This window comes from Vigna angularis, chromosome 11 (assembly GCF_016808095.1).
Source record: "Vigna angularis cultivar LongXiaoDou No.4 chromosome 11, ASM1680809v1, whole genome shotgun sequence".
Classification (NCBI taxonomy): domain Eukaryota; kingdom Viridiplantae; phylum Streptophyta; class Magnoliopsida; order Fabales; family Fabaceae; genus Vigna; species Vigna angularis.
In genome coordinates, this window is record NC_068980.1 from 20,143,575 (window position 1) to 20,168,437 (window position 24,863).

The 24,863-nt window shown below is 32.1% G+C and overlaps 3 protein-coding genes across 5 annotated transcripts; all 3 read left to right on the forward strand.

Moving 5' to 3' along the window:
• Window positions 1–1,732: 1,732 nt before the first annotated feature.
• LOC108333995 (SUN domain-containing protein 4) lies at window positions 1,733–6,325 on the forward strand. The gene is made up of 5 exons (XM_017569545.2): window positions 1,733–1,931; window positions 2,801–2,993; window positions 3,942–5,260; window positions 5,373–5,458; window positions 6,059–6,325. The coding sequence occupies exons 2-5, from the start codon at window positions 2,831–2,833 to the stop codon at window positions 6,309–6,311; spliced, it is 1,821 nt and encodes a 606-aa protein (XP_017425034.1). The 5' UTR covers window positions 1,733–1,931; window positions 2,801–2,830; the 3' UTR covers window positions 6,312–6,325.
• Window positions 6,326–9,233: 2,908 nt separating this feature from the next.
• Window positions 9,234–16,420, forward strand: LOC108334080 (sucrose-phosphate synthase 4). 2 transcript variants are annotated; one of them, XM_017569708.2, is made up of 15 exons: window positions 9,234–9,677; window positions 10,569–10,658; window positions 11,033–11,265; window positions 11,438–11,501; window positions 11,614–11,816; window positions 11,897–12,377; window positions 12,476–12,607; window positions 12,723–12,854; window positions 12,949–13,125; window positions 13,468–13,521; window positions 13,660–13,722; window positions 13,855–14,685; window positions 15,074–15,201; window positions 15,313–15,580; window positions 16,285–16,420. In XM_017569708.2, the coding sequence occupies exons 1-15, from the start codon at window positions 9,450–9,452 to the stop codon at window positions 16,363–16,365; spliced, it is 3,165 nt and encodes a 1,054-aa protein (XP_017425197.1). In that variant the 5' UTR covers window positions 9,234–9,449; the 3' UTR covers window positions 16,366–16,420. The 2 variants fall into 2 exon arrangements, with proteins under 2 accessions (XP_017425197.1, XP_052727247.1); XM_052871287.1 differs by lacking the exon at window positions 16,285–16,420 and having other exon boundaries at window positions 9,236–9,677; window positions 15,313–15,728.
• LOC108334081 (glycerophosphodiester phosphodiesterase GDPD4) lies at window positions 16,376–24,631 on the forward strand. Of its 2 annotated transcripts, none has more exons than XM_052871288.1 (9): window positions 16,376–16,517; window positions 16,613–16,710; window positions 17,204–17,301; window positions 18,082–18,142; window positions 18,396–18,476; window positions 18,681–18,773; window positions 22,152–22,241; window positions 24,164–24,291; window positions 24,368–24,631. In XM_052871288.1, exons 2-9 carry the CDS (start codon window positions 16,633–16,635, stop codon window positions 24,534–24,536), a joined length of 798 nt encoding a protein of 265 aa, XP_052727248.1. In that variant the 5' UTR covers window positions 16,376–16,517; window positions 16,613–16,632; the 3' UTR covers window positions 24,537–24,631. The 2 variants fall into 2 exon arrangements, with proteins under 2 accessions (XP_052727248.1, XP_017425199.1); XM_017569710.2 differs by having other exon boundaries at window positions 16,377–16,517; window positions 16,624–16,710.
• The last annotated feature ends 232 nt before the right edge of the window (window positions 24,632–24,863 follow it).

Sequence of the window (24,863 nt, forward strand, 5' to 3'; positions counted from 1 at the left end):
ATTTATTGTTCGTAGTACATTCACTTTCAAACAAGTAAAACATGATTTAAAGTTTCAATAGAATATTTTTGTTGCACTAAAATAATTTTAAGTTTTAATTTATAATTAATATTTATTTTTGAAATCATTAATTATATAAATTGGTTATATTAATTTCTTTCCTATCTATTTAAGTATTTTTTGAAAACTTATCGAGATAAATTATAAAATAAGAAAAGAATGTATTCATGTGGTAAATGTTTTTGAAATATCACACATTCCCATGAAAAAAAAAATCTGAACTGAGAGAAGGTTGTGGAAGTTGAAATAATGGAGATTAATTTAAATTGATTGGTGAAAATTTCAGAAGATGATAAATTAGAAGGGAAGATGAAATCTATTTCACCAAATCCAACCCATCTATTGTTGATCAAATTATCCAACTCAATATATTTCTATAACACAGCAACAATTAACACATGTGATAAAACAAATGAATGTAATGCTAAAAATAAATTTACGAATAAAATGAAAAGAAATTGAAAAAAATCTAACAAGTTTATGAAATGCAAAGATAAAAATTGAAATACATGATAGCTAGGAATTATGTTAAAAATTAAAAAGATTCGATAGTTTCGAAATCTGTGAATTAATTTGCTTTGATGATCTCAAAAGTCTCACTTTACAATGAGGCTAATGATAGTTTATGCATATAGCTTGAAAAATATATTTAATTTATCTTAATAATTCGTCTAATGATATTCCACGTTCTCTTTTTGATAAAAACTTATTATAGTTTTCATGCTAATAAGGAATGATAATCAAAATAACTAAAGTAAATTCAAAATCTAACACCATACTTATTAAATAGCAACTTTTCTTTTCTTTCTTTATTTATAATTTTATTTTTCAATTAGTATTAATTTGTTTTCAGTTATATTTGGTAGATATCAATAAACAAGGGGAATGTTCTTGTTTGCCTATCCTAGTTTATGATTTTACTCTAAAAGGAATTTTATATTTAGAAATAATTATTGGATTACGTGAGATAATAATAAATCTAGCTACACTACATTATTTTTCTCAAATTTCAAAGAAAAAATATCTTACATTATCGAAAATAATCTCATTAAATTTTAGAAGTAATAATTACATAAGAGGTGTCTTTTAGCGTTATAATAATAACAATTAAATAAAGTATAATGATGAAGTATTAGGGGTAAAACATTACCTTCGTCTTTGGTCATTAATGTTATTAAGCAAAATATCTAAATTTTTAATTTAACGGTCATTAATTAATAATCCAAAATATTTAAACTGTAAATTTAATCTTCAATAGTCAATTAATATAATTTTTATAAATCAAATAATTCAGTATAAACAATCGTATAACACCCATTTTTTTATTATCTGTCATGTTCTAGACTAATGTATAGCTTAAAGTCAGAAAAAAAAGAAAAAAAAAGAAAAAGTTAATCATATAAAAAGTTGTATATTAACTAATTAGGAATAATATCAATGTTCAAAATTGATTTAATTATTATCTATAAATAGTATTGAACAATAAAAAAGGTTTCTATGTTTATGGAAGTATAAAAGTGAAAGTTATATTTTTTTAGCTTAATCTACTAATTAATTATTATAAAATTTAATGATTAAACCATTTATCATGTAATTGGAAAGAAAAAACATGAAGTAAATTTTTTCCATGTAGTTTTAGTTATGTAAGTAACATTTTTGTTGTTACCATTGAAAGCAAAAGAGAGAGAGAAAGAATGGTTTTGAATTCAAAAGGAGTGGACAAGACAAGACAACCTGGATGCAGTTTCCACGCGTTGTGTTCCTTCTCCTACAAACCCCATTTCCTTCATTCACTCAACATTCTCAATGATTCCCAATTGCTAGAACAACACTTTCTCCACACCCAAGTTCACTGCTTCTCAATCCCAAAGGTCAAACTTCATCATTCAATTGTACTTATTCTATGCATAATTTGTGTTTTGGATCCCACATCTGATTTCTTGTGTTTCACATCGAATTCTAGCTTGATTTCATTACCCTTTTAGATTTCATGCCTGTTCTCTTCTTGTTATGAACCTTCTCAGTACAGTTTTAGCTATACTAATGATCAGTGAGTGTTTCTTGTTTTTGTTTTCGCTTGAAGTAGTGCCTGTTGTGTTTCACCAATCTGAAAATCTATCTCTAGGAGATCTCCTAGCTACTGTATCTAATAGGGTTATCTCAGTGATTGTGATTGGGAGAAACTGCCTATGAATTAGGCTTAGGTGGTAATTCTCTTGGTGACAATCTCAGCATGTCATTGAACGTATCAGTTTATTAGTATTAGGTGTGTCTCTTCGTTCTACCACTTTTTCTAATACAAAGAAAAAGGTTTGAATTGGGGTCAATTTTCTATGATGAGTCTTGGTTTTGCTGATTTGGTTTTGAGTGAAGTCTTGTCATGTTCGTTTTTGGTGGCACGTTATTGCTTTTCCTTTCTTTTGCTTTACTATGAAGATGGATGAATTTGATATACTGATTGAAAATTTTCATTCCGTGTAATTGGGGCTTTGCTTACAATTGAACTTTTCCTTTTTTGTTGGTCGGAGTGGGATATTTGTATTTTACTGCATTCACCTTTCAGATTTGTAAGAAACTTCTACTTGTATCTCACTCCATGTTTGTGTGCTCTTCAATTGATGTGATCCATCACAACTTTGCGGAACTCAAAAGTTAATTGATACATTTCATACCCTTTTCTTGCTTTTGCATCTGTTTGAGCCCTGAATGAGGAAACTAGATGTGTTGCACATTGTTGCAGGGGCGTTGCAGTGAATTGGGTTGATGTGCGATGCAGAGATCACGAAAAGCTCTTCTGGAAAGAAGGGCTGTAGAGAAGAAGGCTACAAATGGGAGGAACTATCTCTATAAAATATCTCTTTCGTTGGTCTTTGTTTTGTGGGGCTTGGTCTTTCTCTTCAGCTTATGGATAAGCTGTGGCTATGGTTATGGAGGTATTAATTTCGTTCTCTGCTAGCTGTGTTTTTAGCTATTGAGGCATGCTGTGTGTGAATGACACTCAATTCCCTCTCAGCATTTATAAAATGTAATTTTACAGAAATTAGATAAGCATAAGTACAACACAACGTGAAAGGTGGCATATAATCTTAAACAGGAATTGCGTATTATTAAAAGAGTTACAAATCTAAAAAAATGTTCTTAAACTTTTACAATCTTTACTCTCGTTTTTCAATACCATGGAATTTTGACTTTATTGATAGGGAGAAGAAGCCTTCGTATTGACTTGTAAGTGCTAAGTAGGTGAATAAATCTGACAATTTCATCACTCTAAATTTACAAACACTTTCCATGCTTCATAATATAAACAGAGGTCAGCTTTGTATGTTACTGCCATTTTTTCTGAATAACACCTGGAAAACCTTTTTATTTTGTTGCTTAATAATTGGATTCAGCAGTCTAGTTGCCATACAATATACAGAAATGCTGAACACTTTAAAGTGAAAAAAATAATTAAAAAGAATGATTTCAACAAACCAAAATTCACATTAAGCTTTAATCTAATCAAAGGAAAGTCCAAAATCTGACTACTGATTGCTCAGCCCACAATTAAATTTATTCTGTCTGAGGCAACTTCATACTGCTATCAGTGAAGAAATGTTATTGTTACTAGTGTTTTATTACTTTGAAGTTTTGAATGCAAGAAAGTCCGTGCTTCGCTGTTTTTCTTGCTCGATTATCTACTGCACACATTTATTTCTTATTGCATTTCTATATAAAAAAGCTTTTATTTTATATTGCTGCATGCCCTTCATTACCTTGGAAGAAAATTTGCACCTTGAGGACAAAACAAACAAACATACATGAAAAAAACAAAAGAATCCTTTTTCCTTGCATATGTATGTAGCCTATTCTTATCTATTCAATTTATCGTCTATATTTAGATGGGTGTAGAGAAGTTCCAGTTGGTGTATCAAATTGGCATGAAGATGAACACAAACAATGTAAAAACTCTAACTCTGCTGATGAATATTCGACTAAAGAGACAGATGACACCTATACTCCTTCTGGGACTTTCTCCTCTGATGTTGCCAAATCCAATGGTTTTATTGTCAATTCACTTTCCAGTCGAGAAAGTATAAACAATGTTGTACCGCGTGACAAAGAAAATTACATTCCTCCTAAGATAGAGGATCATGAAGTTGAGAGATCTGAATCTTCCGTGAAACTTCAAAATGATGCGCACAAGAACAATCACTTGTCTCAGGCAATGCCTCTTGGTCTTGACGAATTCAAAAGTAGAGCAATCGGTTCTAAAATTAAGTCTGGCACTAGTCCGCATGAAAATGTAATACATAGATTAGAGCCTGGTGGTGTAGAATACAATTATGCTTCCGCAGCAAAGGGAGCAAAGGTGCTATCTTCGAACAAAGAAGCCAGAGGTGCCTCTGATATCCTAAGCAGAAACAAAGACAAATATCTCCGAAATCCGTGTTCTTCAGAAGAGAAATTTGTTGTTATAGAACTTTCAGAAGAAACCTTGGTAAAAACAATAGAAATAGCTAATTTTGAGCACCATTCATCCAATTTCAAAGATTTTGAATTACATGGCAGTTTGGTCTACCCAACAGACAGTTGGATATTTCTCGGGAACTTCACGGCCTCAAATGTGAAGCAGGCTCAAAGGTTTGTTCTTCAGGAGCAAAAATGGGTGAGATATCTAAAATTGAACCTTCAAAGCCACTATGGTTCAGAATTCTATTGCACACTTAGCATTGTTGAAGTTTATGGGGTGGATGCCATTGAGAGAATGCTGGAGGATTTGATATATGCTCAAGATAAACCATTTGTGTCTGGGGAAAATAATGGTGAGAAGAGGGTAGCATCATCCATCCTTGCTAACGCTGAAGATTCTGGTGATGTTCAACAAAATACTTTCAGAGGGATCAATCCTGATTCCAGTTCAGAAATCTCTTCTGAAAACAAAGAATCTGTAATTGTGAACAGTAATATTCCTGATCCAGTTGAAGAAATCCGTCAACAAGTTGGCCGGATGCCTGGGGATACTGTTCTTAAGATTCTGATGCAGAAAGTTCGCTACCTAGACTTAAATTTGTCTGTTTTGGAGCAGTATATGGAGGACTTGAATTCCAGATATGTCAGTATTTTCAAAGAGTACGGCAAAGACATGGGAGAAAAAGATCTACTTCTACAGAAGATCAAAGAAGAAATTAGGCGTTTCCTTGAACAACAAGATGTTATGGTATGATGTTATGTTTCTTGCTGAATATTTTTGGCAATATCTTTCTATAGTTATAAAACATCACTATGGTTTAACTTTCTGTTCACCTAAAACAAATTTGTTGTCTATGCAGATGAAAGAACTTAGTGATCTTGATTCGTGGAAGTCCCATATTTCTGTGCAACTGGATCATGTACTCAGGGACAATGCTGTTTTAAGGTGAGAACAAATAGTACTTCTTTTTTTTTTAATTTATTTTGAAGGTTAGTTTCAAAATCTACTCCAAATTAACTTCTCAAAATAACCAATTTTTTTTTTTATGCTTCTGTTTTTTTTTTTATTTCTTCAAATGTGTTAACTAACACAAGAAGATTTTTTAATGTGCTTTTTTTAATTCAAAATACGAGTGGTTTTTCATAAAGAAAGATGAAACAAAGGGCCTTGTGAAGATTATTATAATTATTTTTTCAAATAAATTTGTAGTCTCTATATAAAATATTGTTTTTATTTTGGTACTCAATTTTTTCCTACTTTGGTCCTTATATATTTTTTGGTTCTTATCTTTATTAAGTGATGAACAGAGGATGAAAACATGGGTAATGTTTCCTATATAGTGGATTCAAATTAAAATGAAGTTGTTGGTAAATTTGATGGGGAGAAGTTTATTTATGGCCTCACAAACCAATATAAGTAAACTTTATACCATATTAATCCAAAACCTTAATATGTAGGATTTGATATTCATGCTCACCCTTCAAGAGAAATTTTAAAGAAGTCATCCAAAAGCACAATCATCCATTTGTTTTTTTGGTGATGCAGGTCTGAGGTTGAAAAAGTCAGGGAAAATCAAGTGTCAATGGAGAACAAGAGTGTGGTTGTATTTTCTGTGTGTGTTATTTTTTCATTTCTTGCTATATTACGGCTATCATTAGATATGATTATGAGCATCTATAGAGTGTTCTTCAGTTTTGAAAGAACAATAACAACCTCCAGGAAATTTTGCCAAGGGTTCTCTTCCTGGTTTCTCCTATTACTCAGTTGTAGCATCATTATTTTCACATTAACTTTATGATAATCCATTTCCAAGCCATCTTCTCCATGATTCTTGGTGATTCTGTTGTTTCATTCTTTGATTTTGTATGGACACTTTCATTCTGGGAAGTTATTGGAATTGGAAAAGTTCTTTAAAATTGCGTGAGGAAGTTCTGTTACTTCACAAAACTCCAATGAAAGATAAACAAGCCACGGCATCTGGTGCATATCCATAAAAGATTGAATATTAGTCTTCATCACATTGATGATGACAATGATGTTTAAGTCTTCCAATTTCTTATCTTGCCAAACTTTTTAATTAGACAACCTTCGATCTGTAGAAGTGTTGAAAGGAAATTGTCTACACGTAATAAATAACACATAATTGCTTTCATAATAAGCTTAACCATTTGGTTATGCTGGATTAGATGTTTTAAGAGAATAGTTTAGATATACAGAAAATTTCATAGACTTTATGGTGAAATTAGTTGTTCTGGTATATTTTGTCTAAGTTGTTTCTTGATCAATGCTTATTATAGTTATTTTTTTTTACCAACATAGATTGAAGTTATTTTTCAATTGATATAAGTAAGAATTTTCTTAACAAAGATAGAGCTATTTTGCCACCAATCATTCAACATTTTTTTGTCGATACTAATGAAATTAATTTTTAAATAATGTGTTAGACAATATTTTATAGTTATCAATAGAAATTAAATTGTGATTGATATTGTTAATTGTTTTTCATATCGTTGGAGTTATTCTTTATTTAATATTAATAAATAATATAAAATTTATAGTACGAATAAAAAAAAAATAGTGAAACCATTAAGGATAATTTTAGTGCAATGAGATTAATCCATAAATAATAAAAACTTAATATTTAAAAGTAAAAATGGATAAATGACATGTAATACAATAACAAGCAAGTTGTCGACTAAATATTAGCCTTAATTAATTATAAAGCTAGTCTTGAAATCTTAAGTCTAATTAGTTTAATTACAGATTTTCAAAATTTACAAAAAATGTCCTAGAAAGCTTGTAAGACTTACAAATCAAACTCCTTAATATTAGAAAGAAGTTACAATAGTTTAAAATTGTTAAACCATTCTCCTTGATAAATTTTCTATTTTACTGAGTCTATAATAGAAAGTTAAAGACATTTTCATTCACAAAAATTTAGTCATTATATATGATGTTAATACGTCCTTCCCACTTTTCTAAATTAAGAACTTTTGTCTTTATATATTACTAATAGGTCCTTACCAGTTTTCTAAATTAAGACTTTAGTCTTTATATATTGCTAGTAGGTCCTTAACAATTTCTAAATTAAGAATTTAATCATAATATATTGCTAAAAGATCCTTACCAACTTTCTAAGCCAAGAACTTTAGTCTTTACATATTCCTAATAGGTCCTTAGAAATTTCTAAATTAAGAATTTAGTCCTAATATGTTGCTAATAGGTCCTAACCAATTTTTTAAATTAAGAAAGAGTTGAATGATTAGAAGTATGAGATGATAGATTTGAATATTTCTTGAAATATTCTTTTGGGTTTGTTTTTCCCTTTTCCCAATTCCTAGTGTTGAGCTCCATATTTCTTTAATTCATGCCTGCATACTAAATAATACCTATCTTCCATCTTTACTTTTTGATGTAACCTTCATTCATTTCATGTCCATTCACATGCATCTCTTTTCGACAACCTTTGTTTTTTTGTTTGTTTTTTTTTTCGTGTTTCCCATTCCTCTAGTGTATGTACCTACACTTCTTTCCTTTTTTCACTTTATCTCTTCTATTTTAATTCCATTCTTTTCCTTAGATTCTTATCAACTCACCCTTGTTTTGGATCTTCTTTGATGCCATCTTCAATAGTTTAAGTTATAAAAAACAAAGTACCAAAATATATGATGCTTTGTTTTACATGGTCAATTGGTCGTGTAATGCCAAATCAAAAGTTTGGACCATCATAAGACAGGCCATGTCAATGCCTTGAAAGATGAAAATTCCATCATAATATGATAACATATGATAATTGTGTAAATATGAAAAGGGTTCTATCTTGGTTGTTTAAATTGATTTAAAAAATTATATTTATTAGTCATTATGGTATAATCTATGATTCACCAATTAATATTAGCTAACTTTATAGGAGTGATCTGATAATCTTGGTTAAGACATAATAAATAATTTTTGTACCATTTCATTTAGTAATGTTTTTATTTCCAAAATTTGGAGTTGATATGGATTTGACTTTGTGAGACAATTGAACCTAAAGTCATTCACCATTCATGTAGGAAACATAAAAAAAGAGAGCAAGAAACCAACCTTCACATAACTAAATTTTAGTTTGCAAAAGTAGGATAACTTTTCTCCCCTTTAACTACATTTTGCTTTTCCATCTAATTCTTTTAAATACAAAAATAGTTATATTTAGGTATGACAATAGAAAGAACTTAATCAATTGCATGCAAGATATTATACTATATGTTATCGTCCTTTGAGTAAAATAAAACCAGTAAGGTATAAATATATATCAGTTGTTCTTTAACAGATGTCTTTCAAAATATATGTTACAAAAACAACTTTAATTAGGTATGCCTACTTATATAAACTTTATCTTCTTTTGCTAAAGGAAATGTTAGATTTTTTTTTATCCCACTGAAAAGTGCATGAACTTCATATACACTGCAAATACCTAGATCCTTCAAGTAGGCAACTGAATAAATTATGAAGGCAAATGGAGAATATAGCAAAAGAATAAGGATATTTCATATTTGGTTCACATAATACCTCTCTAATAGTTTTCATGCAAGGAATATGAGATAGGGAATCAAATCAAAGCCACCCATTTCTTATATTCTCACAAGCTTTCAAAAAATGTACATAATATTCCCTCTTATTAGTGGAATATTTTATAAAAAAAAATGAGGTTATGAAGAAAAAGAAAAGCCTTTATAAAGAGCTTATTATGCTATCCTTGTGCAACTCAGCTTCAAACTACAACCGTTTCTCACAACTCCTTCTTCTACCTATCTGTTTATCTTTCATAACAAAATTTCAATTTGTTTGTATGCATTCAGCAATCAGCAATGGTTGAGTTACAAAGCATACAATGATGTCACTGAATTTCAAGTGGGTTACAAAGTGAAGAGGTTTGCTTGATTTTTGTTCAAACATGGCTGCTGTGAATGAATGGCTAAATGGTTATTTGGAGGCCATATTGGACGTGGGAAGCAGTGTGAGGAAGAAGAAGAAGAATGATGATAAAGTGAAGATTGAAAAGTTTGAAGAAGATAATAAAGATGAGAGGGTAGAAAAGTTGTTTAATCCCACCACCAAGTACTTTGTTGAAGAAGTTGTCAATAGCTTTGATGAACATGACCTCTACAGGACCTGGGTTAAGGTTTGTCTAAGCTTCTTTCTCTCTCTGATTCTGTCACTGAAATTTTGATCAATATGCCACAAAACCAGTTTTCATTAATATGCTCTAATGTTTTATAAATATAAAAAAGGGAAGGTTAATGACAAATTATATCTGAATTTTGTCTGGCACAAATTTTGGATGTTTTGTAATAAAGTAAAAGAAGAATATTTACATTTTATTGGGACCACTTTTATAGAAAGGGAGAAATTGTAGCTTCTGAATACTTTCTTGTGGGGTGGCAGATAGCAACAAGATGATGGTGTTAACCAATTGTTGCTATCATTAAATCATTTAACTAACTTTCTTACAACTATAATCTAATAATAAATCTATTAATTTTTACAGTAATTATTTATAGTCTTTTTATTGATCTGTAATGTGAACTTATCTCTTTCTTTCATGGTTCCTTTAGTTTTTGAATAAAAACAGGATTACTGAATTAGTTGCATGGTTTCATGAGTAAATTTAACCATATGCATGAACTGACAAAAAGGAAAAAGAGTTTTCAACTTGCCAGTATATTTTAAGCTTCAAGATAAATGCAAAGGTATATGACATGATTTTCTAAGGAAAAATAACAGGATTTCCTAACACCAACATGAATTTAATTACCTGATGCAATATTTATTCAGCATGGTAAGTGAGAAAAGTCTTTTGGCATCCACAGAATAGAAAATGCAGTTAATCATAAAAGTCTATAGAATATAATCTCTTGGCAAAGATGGATGAAGCCATAATTTTGGATGAAGGAAGCAGCATGAAAAAAAATTGGTAGTAAAGGGGAAAATGCTTGGATAGAAAAGGATGAAGATGCTCTTTTGTGTAATCCTAAGTGGAAGCATGAGTAATGGAGATTGATGCATTATGCAGGTAACAGCTACAAGGAATAGCCGTGAGCGTAGTAACAGATTGGAGAATATGTGCTGGCGCATATGGCACCTCACTCGCAGAAAGAAACAGGTAATCATCATATGCTTTCTCATTGTCTAGAAAATCCTACGTCGACTAAAATTAAGGTCAAATAATATATACATGCCATGCGATCCTCACCTAATAAGCTAGTTTTTTTGTAGTTGAATTATACATAAACCTACTTCCTCAAGATCATTGAATTATTATGCCACAGGAATTATTATTGAAGACACTTGTCTGTGCTTCATATCTATCATTAGTACATTATATGTCACTTTGAATATGGAATAGACTGTCACATTTAATTTAGCCTATCTTAGCTTTCATCACTTGAAGATAGTTAAATCCTCTTATATGTAATATCAAACTTAAACTTGATTATTCCCAGAACAGAGGTTTAGGCTTAACTTTAATTGATGCAGATTGCATGGGATGATGCTCAAAAGCTTGCAAGAAGGCGTCTTGATCGTGAAGAAGGGCGTAATGATGCTGCAAATGACCTTTCTGAGCTCTCAGAAGGTGAGAAAGAAAAAGGTGATGCCAATAATAATGGTTTGGAACCTCATGTCAAGGATGATATTTCCAGAATCAGTTCTGAAATGCAACTTTGGTCGGAAGATGATAACTCTAGGAACCTTTATATTGTCCTAATCAGGTATTACGTACATTATTCATTCAATCAGAAATCATTGTTGGTATGTTACTGCAAAAGCCATCAAATTTCCCATAATAATGGATTCTGATCACACAATAGTATAAAACTGTTTTACATTCTCATTGCATAACTTTTTGGTATTCATGACAACAGTTTTAATGTTGTCTTGTAGTATTCATGGTTTGGTACGAGGCGATAATATGGAACTTGGGAGAGATTCTGATACTGGTGGTCAGGTATCTGTTTACTTTAACAACCGAACTTTTGTCCTATGGCTATTATATTTTTTTTTTTTCCTGTGCCTATCTATTACTTTGTCACTCTTATTTGTTTTTGCTTCAATTTCAGGTGAAATATGTAGTGGAACTTGCTCGTGCTCTAGCCAACACAAAAGGAATTTACCGTGTTGATCTATTGACTAGACAAATAGCTTCACCAGGAGAAGTGGACTCCAGCTATGGAGAGCCTATTGAGATGTTGTCTTGCCCCTCTGATGGCAGTGACTGTGGAGGAGCATATATCATTCGTCTTCCTTGTGGACCTCGTGATAAGTAATTCCCACACATGAGTTTCCATTTGGGTTAAGGTCATAAAATGGAACTTGATCAGTAGAATGCATTGATTCATGCAGGTACATACCAAAAGAATCCCTTTGGCCACACTTACCTGAATTTGTGGATGGTGCTCTGAGTCACATTGTGAACATGGCAAGAGTTTTGGGGGAGCAAGTGAATGGTGGAAAGCCAACATGGCCTTATGTTATCCATGGTCACTATGCTGATGCTGGGGAGGTAGCGGCACACTTATCTGGTGCATTGAATGTGCCTATGGTGCTCACCGGTCACTCGTTAGGCCGGAACAAGTTTGAGCAGTTGCTGAAGCAAGGGAGGCTCTCTAGGGAGGCCATAAATGCAACCTACAAGATCATGAGGAGGATTGAGGCTGAGGAGTTCAGTGTGGATGCTGCTGAAATGGTTGTCACTAGCACAAGGCAAGAGATTGAAGAGCAATGGGGACTGTATGATGGGTATGATCTCAAGTTAGAGAGGAAGCTTAGAGTCAGGAGAAGACGTGGAGTAAGTTGCATTGGAAGACACATGCCAAGGATGGTGGTATGTATGCACAATGTCACTATTTGTTTCATGGTTTTATCTTGTCAAACAATGTTCACAGATGCTGATGTGTGTCCTTCTGCTGAATCTTTCATCAGGTCATTCCACCAGGCATGGACTTCAGCTATGTCACAATACAAGACACAGTGGAAGGTGAGGGGGATCTCAAGTCACTCATTGGATCTAACAGAGCTCAAAGCAAAGTGAACTTGCCTCCAATTTGGTCTGAGGTCTTACAATCTTCCCTCCAGTCACCATTTTTTCACTACAGCAATTCTTGCATAGCATTAGCACATTGCTTATAAGCACAACAAATGAAAAACTGAGTTGTGTTTTGCCATGCAGATAATGAGATTTTTCACAAATCCTCACAAACCAACAATATTAGCCTTGTCACGCCCTGACCCTAAGAAAAATGTCATGACTTTGCTCAAGGCCTTTGGGGAATGCCAAGCCCTAAGGAAACTAGCTAACTTAGTGAGTTTTCCATTTCTGTTTGAAAAACAAAATGTAGATTTGTCATATGATTATTAGCTTGTGAGCGAGTGACATCTTTCTACTCTTGTGGCAGACCCTCATACTTGGCAACAGAGATGACATAGAAGAAATGTCTAACAGCAGCTCTACTGTTCTTACCATGGTGCTCAAGCTCATTGACAAGTATGATTTGTATGGTCAGGTTGCTTACCCCAAACATCACAAGCAATCTGAAGTTCCAGAGATATATCGTCTCGCTGCAAAGACAAAGGTGCATTCTTTGAAGTAAACTTGAAAACACCTAATTATGTATTGACTTTGATAGGATGAGAAATCAAGTCTTTGTTGGTATAAATAAACTACTTACAGGAAAATAGCAATATTTCAACTTGATAGGCAAAGCAGAGAAAGCAGGCTACATTGATGAAAGTATAAAAACTCAAATTCAAAATACTTGGAGCTTAGTTCTCAGTCCTATTAAAGTCATATGTCCAATAATGAAACCAAAAATGTCTTGATTGTTGTCTTGACAGCTAATCTGACTTTATCTGCCTTGTCTTTTTGGAACATTACATTTGCTAACAGTAACACATAGTGGTTTTGTCTCTTGAAGGGAGTTTTTATCAACCCTGCCTTAGTGGAACCATTTGGTCTCACACTAATAGAGGTAAATCGCTGAACTAGATCTTAAGATGTTAATTTTCAGATGGCTAATGGGGTCAGTGACATTCAGCTTATGAAATATGATTTACTCAATTCACTATATGGAAAATTACATTGTTTCCTTGGTCTTCCCCCATTTCAGGCAGCAGCTTATGGTTTACCTGTTGTTGCAACAAAAAATGGAGGGCCAGTGGATATTCTAAAGGTATACTATAAATTATAAATCCATTTTCTCCCATTTTTACTTCTCACTTACTACACCTTTTATTTGTCTTCTCTTTAAAGTATATATATATTTTATTTATGTTAGTTCATCATGTGTTACACATCATTGCAGGCACTCAACAATGGACTCTTGATTGATCCACATGACCAGAAAGCTATAGAAGAGGCACTCCTAAAGCTTGTTGCAGACAAAAATCTTTGGCTAGAATGCCGCAAAAACGGCCTAAAAAACATCCATCGTTTTTCATGGCCTGAACACTGCCGCAACTACCTCTCCCATGTTGAACATGGCAAGAACCGCCGCTCCACATCCCTCTTGGAAATTACACCAATTGCTGAAGAACCAACAAGTGACTCATTGAAAGATGTAGAAGACATTTCTTTTAGATTCTCCACGGAAGGGGACTCCAAGCTGAATGGAGAGACGGACCCTGCAGCAAGGCAGAAACAGATTATTGAAGCAATCATGAGCAGGGTCTCTTCCACTGGCAATTCTAATAACAGTTACTTCCCTGGTAGGAGGGAAAGTCTTGTGGTAGTAGCTGCTGATTGTTATGATAATGATGGAAACTTGGCTAAGGCTTTTCAGACCATCATATTGAATGTAATGAAAGTCGTGCGACCAGGCAGAATTGGTGTGGTGCTGCTTACTGGTTTAAGTTTACAAGAGACAATTGAAGCATTGAACAGCTGCCAAGTGAACATAGAGGAATTTGATGCTGTGGTTTGCAACAGTGGAAGTGAAATGTATTATCCATGGAAAGATTTAATGGCCGATGCTGATTATGAGGCCCATGTTGAGTATGCTTGGCCAGGTGAGAATATTAGCTCAACAATACCAAGGCTTGCTAGAATTGATGATGAAGAGGAGAACGACATTGTAGAGTGTGCAAGTGCTTGCAGTTCAAGGTGCTTATCCTATAGTTTGAAAACAGAAGCCAAGGTAAGATAACAGGTTTCTTTTCTTAAATATTGTAACTTAAAATAGAGACAACGGTTAATAAGTGAATTTTAAACCTAATTTAATCTCACAAAACTAGCTTATAAGGTAAGTTTGTACCTACTTATATACTATAAATTAACCTGTCGATGTGAGACTTCCAATATATCCCTCATGCCGAGGTATAAACATATCAAACCTAAAACTAGATATTAATGGGTGATTCGATAACGAGTGGAACAATATGTTCACACAAACCTCGTTAAGATAGACTCTTACTTGACTCTAATACGATGTTAAGAAATGAACTTTAAATCTAACAAGATCCAAGTGAATGGTTAAACTTTTCTTAAATGTTGTAACTTTTTAAAGTTGTGATGACAATTTGCAGACCCGAAAGATAGATGAGCTGCGGCAAAGGCTTCGAATGAGAGGCTTACGTTGTAACATTGTCTACACGCATGCAGGAGGGAGATTGAATGTGGTACCACTGTTTGCTTCAAGAAAGCAAGCACTAAGGTGAGGAGGAACATTGCTGATTCTTCCCAACACAACATATATAGGAACTTCAAATGCTGATAAAACTACATGTGAAACTTATGATGTTGTTGTTATTGTGTATGCATTTAGGTACCTGTCAGTTAAGTGGGGGATTGATCTAGCGAAAGTGGTTGTATTTGTGGGAGAAAAAGGAGATACAGATTATGAAGAACTCATGGCTGGCATACAGAAGACAGTTGTTCTGAGAGGGGCTGTTGAATGTGGAAGTGAAAGGCTTCTTCGGAGTGAAGACAGTTACAAAAGAGAAGATGTGTTCTTCCAAGATAGCCCCAACATTGTTTATGCAGAGAAGAGCTATGAGGACTTTGATATTTCAGCAGTTCTGGAGCATCTCAAAGTATCATGATTTCTGTTTTGGTCACTGTTTCTAAATGTCACCATAAACATAGTAGAAATAACTGCAGTATACATAGTACAATGTATACCTCAGCTTCAATAACACACAACAAATACATCTTCAATTTGGTTTTTCACTTTATCATATACTTTTCTGACTCACTGATGCTTTACTGAAAAAATAAATGTGCAAGTAATTATTGATATATAATTAAAATTAGATTGATTATATTTTTAATCTGAAAACTTTAAATTTGAATTTAGTTCCTATTACAAACTTTCTAACACTTTCATTCTATATTTTCTAAATCAATTTATAACATTTTCATTATAACAAAATATTTTATGATATAATAAATGATGTCATTGACTTTCAATGACATCTTACATTTATTTATAAATTACCAAATAAAATTGATACAAAATTTATAATATACATGACACTCAGTTTTATTTTCAAGTTTAGAAATTAAAAAGTAAAATTAACCTTTAAAATTATTTATACAATTAATAAAAGTAATGTTAATTATTTTAAGGAGACAAAAGTTCAAGAAAATTTTAGAAGAACAAAATAGCCAAATTGGTGAAAGATATATTTAGGTTAACTTTTTATAAATTATAAAAAAAAATGCTAATTAAATGTTTCCAAATGACACTGTTTTTGGATAATAATGAAATTTTGTTGACATTTGGCATGAAAATTAGGTCATCAATTGTGCTATGGTTTCGGTCGTCTCCTTCAAAGTAACTCCAGAAAGAAACGAGACGAAAGGATCGGCGATTTGATAAAAGCGAGAATGATGATGCGAAGCTCAAGATCTAGAACGGGAAGAAGACCGTTGAAGCTTCCTTCGCGGAGCCTCATCGTTGTCTCTCTCGCCATCTTCGCCATTCTTCCTCCAATTTTCTTCCATTTTCGCCTCCGACGCTTCCACCAGGTTCCATTCCCCTCTCACTCGCTCTACGCTAATCTGAATTTTTCATAAACTACGTTGTTTTCGTTTTCTTATGTAATTCATCATTATAACTATAGCTGCGCCGCAGATTCAACTCATGAAGTGCCGTTGGCTCAACAATCCTCCTCTCATCTGTGCGCACGGTGGCGATTCCTCCAAGGCTTCTCCCAACACCGTAGCCTTCTCTCTCTCTCTCTCTCTCTCTCTCTCTCTCTCTCTCTCTCTTCATTTTACGTTTTTTCATTTTATGTTATAGCTGAAATTTTGGATTCTTCACTCTATTTTCTTCGTTTAACCTTTTTCTTTTCTTTTCATGTTATAGTTTATAATTTTGGATTCTTCGTTTAACCTTTTTGCAATTCATGTTATAATTGTTAATTTCGGTTTCTTCGTTCATTTTTTGACGTTACATTTGTTCATTTCGGATTCTTCATTTATTATTTCATGTTATGGTTGTTCATTTCCTATTCTTTGTTTAATCTTCTTTTTTCTTTCTATTTCATGTTATTGTTGCTGATTTCGGATTCTTCCTTTAACATTTTTTCTCTCTTTCATTTCTCGTTATAAATTCTAATTTCGGATTTTTCTGATTTTTATTTTCTTCGTTTTGCATTTTTCATTTCATGTTATGTTGAGGTTGCTGATTTCGGATTCTTTTTTGCTGGCAGATGGCTTCGTATTTCCACGCTATTCAGGCTCACGCGGATTGCATTGAGATCGACGTTTCTCGTTCTTCGGATGGAGTTCTGTTTGCCCTTCACGACAGGTACTTTTGCCTTCTTCTCAACGTCGTTAAACTCCAATCTGTACTACCATTTTCTATTTCACTTCTGTTGCCTATATGAAGTCAACAAATTTCATGAAAATGCTTGTCATGTATTTAAGGTTTTCTTGTGATCACTGGTTAGTATACGTAGGCTCACCTTGGTAAAAACACATTTCTTAACTCAATTAGATGAAGTTCTACCTTACTTGAAAAAATTAGGCTAACATAGAATTGTGTTCCTTTATCTGCATTTTGGTTAGGTTTCAGTTTCGTCCCTTCCGAGACCAAAGTGAAACTTCTTGAAAACAACTTGTTAAGTCAATTAAATGAAGTAGTATCTTATTTGAAAGAATCAGGAAAAAATAGACTTTGTTCCTTTACAATTAGGTATTAGTTTAGTCTCTTAAGTTGAAAAAGTTTCACCTTGTTAGACTAAATTAGTGTGTTCATTTTTGCCCATATGGGTATCAATCTTGGCTAACGGGACATCTTCTTTCACAGTTTGCCACATGTCACTATTTTGACTGGATTTGTGTGATAAATTAATGGAAATTCAGATTTGGTTTAACAGAACAATTTTAAGGGACCAAGGGGAAACTTTTGAACTTAAAGGACCAAACTGAGTTAAAATATAGCTAAACCCAGATTCTATTTTAGCCAAAAAAATCAAGTTCATTTTTTTGTATTAATTATTATTGTTTTTAGATTGAGTTAAATCTTTTTGTGTGAAGAGATAGGGTTATAACCACTTTGAGATTCATTCTCACACGATGCAGGCAGGGATTTGCAGCAGTTAACTGGAAATGATAGTATAAAAGTTGGTCACATGAACTCAAAACAGGTGAGACTGCAGCTTTCATTTTGTGCATCCTTTTCGTCTAGCTGCTAGTGTATTGTTTTTGGGTTTCTAGTTTTGTTTTCCTAGGTGGTCCTGCTAATTTATAAGCACCAAAGTTGACTGCATTTTTGCTGCTGGTACACGTTCATACATTTTAAGAACATTTCCTTTATTCTATTTCTCCCTTATTGAGAATTCTTTGAGACTACAGAAAGGAGTAACATTGACTAAGATTGTGTTCAGTTTATTTCTGTAGATAAGAGAGCTTAGTCTTTCTCAACAGTCTAAGTCCAAGTTTACTGATGAAACTATACTTACAATACAAGATGCTCTGATGGTATGTTCACAAGATTCAGATGCTCTTTCTTTTCTTCCCTCTTGGTTTATTGAATAATTTTAGATCTACCCTTTCACCATGTTTGTTATACTTGCTTCATCTTTTATATTGTATTTTTTTTATTCTATTGATGACAATTATCTCTTTAAATGTTCTTTCCACTGTTATATATTTTGACTGTGGTTCCTTTATACTTTTTTCTAGTTGACTGCGAATTCAGTGCGACAGATAGTTCTAGATGTCAAGGTTGGACCCCCATTTTATGAGAAAGAGCTTGCCAAAGATGTTCTCTCTGCTGTAAGTATAATACTTCTGTGCCTTACATGTTCATCTACTTGTGATTTTCGGTTCCTTTTTCCTTTATGATTTGTTTGAATGAGGACTAAGATAGAGGTTGAAAGAGGATGAAGGAATGAAATAGGAATGATAAAAGCAGGAGTTAGAGTAAAAAAGGATGAATGGAGAAAATTGATATTTTATAATAGTTAGAAAAATGTAGTTTTTTAATATATGTAATCTTTTATATATTATCTTTTTAAAATTAACTTATAATATTAAAAACTATCGCAAAAAAAGAGAGATAATTTTTCTCCCATTTCATTCAAAAGGAATTTTTTTGTACGGGTAAAGGCTTTAGATTGCCCCCTTGAGTTGATAACCTTCTGGAAGATGTATAAGCAGCATGACGAAAAATTTCTCGGCTATTGTGCATATAATCTTTAATGTTGACTTGTTGGGCTCGTATTTATTTACCTTTTTCCAATGTTAATTTGTTAGATTATGAACTCAAACAAATTAATGACAAATAAGCAATTAAACTCTTTAATAAAAAAAGCAATTCCCAATACCCAAAGAGCAGTATGCGAAAGTGTACCTAGATTGGTCATTGGAAACAATGTAGAAAAATGGTATCTGAACTTCCATCTATAGAGCACCAAAATGTTTCCTCTTGATTTTCTCTTCTAATGGGGATGAAGAGAAATTAACAGAAATATTACTTACGTGTTTATATATGGGGACCATAACTCCTTTATGTAACCTATGTCGGTTATTTTTTCTAAAAATCAATATTTATAATTTGGTCCCTCATCAAATTACAATATTATATATGATATCTACACAATTAATATTTCATGAGATATATGCTCTTAGTCATAAATTTAATTAATTAGATCACTTTAATACTTTGGCTAAATAGTACAATGACTCTAACACATTTAATTATTTATTATATAAGTAAAGAAGATTTGAGTAAAATTTGTGTATTCTTACCCTTAGCATTTTTCTTAACCAATTATTAATATAGCTTGTTTTCTACAATCTTTTCAATATACCATTATGCCGTAATCAATCTATAAAAGTACCTTTGACATTTCTCCGTCATCACATTCAAAGAAGTTTTAACTTTCACTTAGAAAAACATTTTATCTATCTATCCAAATCAATGCTTTTATTTCCAATTCAATTCTAATTTGGGTCACACACACATATATATACATATATATATATGTATATGTATATATATATATATATGTATAGATATGTATATATGTATACATATACATATATATATATATATATGTATACATATACATATATATATATATATATATATGTATATATATAATAAATAACTAAATGTGTTAGGACCATTATATTATTTAGCCAAAATATTAAAGTGATCTAATTAATTAAATTTATGGCTAAGAACATATATGTCATGAAATATTAATTATTAATTGTGTAGATACCATATAAAATATTCTAATTTGATGAGGGGTTAAATTAGAAATATTGATTTTTTTGAAAAAGTAATCGACAAAGGTTACATATAGAGGTTTTAGTCTGTCCTCATCAGTAAGCACATACATTATAATCCTATTTCTTTCTCTTCATCCCCATTAGGAGAGAAAATAAAAATGAATTTAAGGCTCCACAGAAGATCAGATTTCATCTACATGGTTCCCAATGGTCAATCCAGGTATGCTTCCGCATACTGCTCTTTGGGGTATTGGGGATTGTTCAATTAATTAAAGGGTTTATTTCTCATTGATAATTAATCTATATTGGATTCATAATCTAACATAAATTTGTATTTGTGGTAGACTTATTTAAATATTAAAATATCCTTGAGGGGGTTGAATACAGCTTTTTTGCCTGTTCTTAGGGGGGAGGGGGGACTACATCAACCCCCTTAAGGTTTATTCCTTGTGATCTAGGCATATCAGGAGGTTAAATCCTAGAAATAGCCTCTCTGCTTGTAGGGTAAGTGAACATTTGCTATCCCCATACTTGATGGAGTCCTCTTTAGGAAAGGGATAATCTAACAACCTTTGAAAGTGTTCAATCCAAGAACACTAACAATCTTATGGAGATGATGAAGGGATGTTTTCAACAAAAATAGAAAAAGCACAATAACTAAGAGCAAGATTGAAAAGATGGAAAGGGAATAGATTATTAGAACACCCCACCTTTTTTGAAGCAACAAAGACAAGTACTATGTTGATTTAGCACTTGATGAAGAAACTCTCTAAGATAAGAACTTAAGCTAAGAGTATCCAACTCTCAAGACACAAAATCTAACAAAAACATCTAATTTTATATTTCTCGTGTAGTTTGTACATGGAAGAGGCACTTTTGTTTATAGATGAATAGAAGTGTGCTCAAGAAGCTAAACAAAACTAACCTAGGTGGTAAACACATTTGTTAGTGTTTTTCTGATAGTGTCAATAAAGGCAGCTCATGCAAAGTGTAGTAAATCAACTTTTTAGCTCTCCTTGTCAAAACCATTTGGATTTAGTTATATATATCCCTAAGTAGATATGTTTAAAGATCCCTTTGTAGATATGTTAAGAATGCTCCTAGCCAAGACCTTATTTGTTAAGGTAAGAAGAATACTCAAATTGTTGTGTTCTCTGACAGGATTGGCTGACCGAATAATAGATGTTCCACTTTGGGTTATTACGTTTTTGTTGTGTGTAATTTGATCTTTTAGAAAAATCAATAAACAAGACAATGACTTTAGTTACTTGTTAGCTCATATTGCTAAAGCAACTTTTAAAAGAGCTTAAATTTGAAGAAAATTCTCAACTATGCCTTATATGTGACAACCGTGCTGCATTACATAATGTCTCTAATCTTGTCTTTCTTGAAAGAACCAAATATATTGAGGTAAATCTCCATTACTTAAGAGAGAAATTGGAGTATAGAGATATTTGTACTAGTGAACAACTGGGTGATATTATCACCAAATCTCTGAGGGGCACTAAAGATCAATCACAAATCACATTTGCTGCAAGTTGAACAAATATGTCTTATATGTTTCAGCTTTAGAGGAAGTATTATAATTACAAAAATTAGAATCATATATTCATAAATACAGAAATATATATCATATTTTCATGATTACATATATAAAGATCATATTTTTTTTAGTAAAATTTATTTTTATTCTACTAACATCTTTATTATTAGAGGAACCAAAACTCCTCTATTTGCTATATTGATTTTGTTTTCTCAATATTATTAAATTCCCCATGCTCTCAAATAAACACATGGTTTGAACTTAATGTTTCTTTTTCTTTTTCCATGTAGTTTAACATGTATGTTCCAAATATTTTCTGCTTTTGTGGGCCTGTAGTTTTCATCTGTAAAATAGAAATATATCTGTTTCAGGTGGGGAAGACACAGTGCAGCAACTGCCTCATATGGGCCAAAAGTGACAATGTAGCAAGGGATGTAATTAAACTCTCATCAAATATTACTGTAAGAAGCAGTTTATTTAGCTCTGTTTGCATGTCTTCTCATGTTTTTGATGTTACCATTTTGTATGAAAATCTTCTGCTGTTTTTATGATAGTTTTTCATTAATTTTTTTTTTTAAGATTTCAGTCTAAAATGGTAAGTGAACATAAGAACAAAAGATCATAGTTTTGGTTATGTTGGCTTGTGAAATTATGGCCGTTGCAAGTGATTTAATATAAAATGTGAATGATAATTAATGCTTAATAAAAGATAACGCATCTGAGAGTTGGTGTAAAAGTGGTGCGCAAATAACAGAATTCTTTCTTCAAAGCATGGAAATACCCTGGGCTGTCAGATATCTATGCTGATTCATTGCATTTTAAGTCATTATTGGGAAAACGAAGTCATCAGGGCCCTCGAAGCATTCTAATAAGTGATAGATACATTGCAGCTCTAAAGAATACGACTTGTGATTCTTTCAGAGAATGGAAAATTGGATTTTAGATAGGAATAAATAAATATTATTAGAGAAGGGGGAAGATAAGATATAGATTCTCCTATAATGAACCAAAGAATTGACAGAAAAGAAAAACTGAGCCTTGTCTTCAAAGCCAGACAGTCTTTACTCGTGGCTAAACGAAAAACTCATGCATGACTTCCGTGAACTTTTTATACATACCTTGCAAAAGCTGCCTGCTTTAGTCATGTGGGCTGGTAAAAAAGATCAAACTGCACTAATTTGTGTGGAAGTTGAAATAAACTGAAAAAAGTAGTTTAAAGAACTAAACTGAATTGAAAAACAAATTGAATAAATTGATCTGAACTATTTATGAATTTTATAAACTTTATTCGAAATGTTTGAACTAAACTGTTTTTAAAACCAGCTGGACTTTTCTTTTCTCTAAACTGGAGTGCATTTTAAAATATTACATTTTTATTATTCTTAAACCTCATTCTAATTGAATTGAATTATGTCCATACCAATTCATTACACCTGATAACATTTTAGATAAAAGTACTAATATTCGAAAGCTATTAATTTGTTACTAAATCCAAATTCTGCAGAAAAAATTTCCAATTCTGACATTTTTTTCTCTGTAAAACTCTTTTTAGCATATTTAAGCATGAACTCATAACTAAGACAATTGTCATGAAGTTGAACTACAATTCTATTAGTCAATGACTTCAACTTTTTAAATGAAAAAAATTGTGTATCTTGTTTCATACTTTTTGTGTTGTTTATCTTGTTTTATTATTTAATATTGTACAACTGAACACACTGAAGCTTTCATGTTACGATTTTTCCAATTTGTGAACTGTCATAAAACAATTTAGTTCAACAGTGCACTGAACTACTATCTAACTGCCTTTTAACTGGTTAGTATTTAAAACTAAACTAACAAAGTGATCAAGTTCAATTTTTATTAAAAACAGTTTAAAGTTTAAGTTTACTTTATTACAGATATTAGAAGTTTAATTCAATCCAAATACTTTTGCCCACACCTAGTCATCTCAAAACCTGTATAAAATAGCATGACATGAGAAAGTGCTCAGAACTGTGTCTTCGTTAACCAAAAGTACTAGTTTATTATTCTACAAATAACAGGCTGAGGCAGTGCTATAATGATTGTGCATATTGGCGGTATTCTTATTGAATATTTCAGTACAAATAAAGACTTAACCTTCGTTAAAAAAATGGAGGTCATTCATTCTTGTTTGGAGATAAGGAAGTGGAAAAAAGATTCACGGTAACAGACTGCAAGTCTTTGGGGGTTTAGTTGAATATTTTAGCTGTGCCTGATTAACTTTTTCTATAGGTGTATCTATTGATGACATGAAATTATTGTCATCATTACGAAGCTGCTGCAAGCTGGAACTGTATTATAGATGTGTTATGTTTGCTTGAACTTCCATTGAGTGGTGTGTCTGTCTGGGATGATGCAGGTTGGCTACATTGTAATGAGAGAATATTCAAGTGGAGTTAGGTCAACTTTGTTGAGAATGAAAGGTGCGGAGGTTGTTGGTGTCTATCATGGATTGATTGATGAAAAGATCGTGAGAGTTCTGCACAGGTATGTTTTTTTATTAAAGAATGCAACTTGCAGCTGGAACACATGTTTTTACCATATTTTGCTTTGTGACGAACAGGAGGAACAAAAAGGTGTATGCTTGGACAGTTGATGATGTAGAATCCATGCGAAGGATGTTGGTGGAACATGTTGATGCTATTATTACGAGCAACCCAACTTCTCTTAAACGCATAATGCAAGATATCAAGCTTCAATGTCTTGAAGAAGGTTATTCGTTACAACACTAAACAAATTTTCAACAATTTTAGAGCTAATCCTTTCTGTAACATACATTTAACAAGAAACTCAAGTATATTTCTTATTTTAATGCCTGTTTTTAAAATTTCTAAACGCTACTTTGAATACTTTAAAAATTATAACCTCTTTATGAATATAATTCCGTACTGGAAAAATCTAAACCATACATTAATGCAACTACTTACATATAAAAACCGTGTTAACTACAAACAATATTATTTTAAAAAATAATCATTAACTAATGATTATAAAAGTTCAAATAATATATTCAAATTAGTTATAATTTTAATATTTATAATCTCCATTTAAATATATTA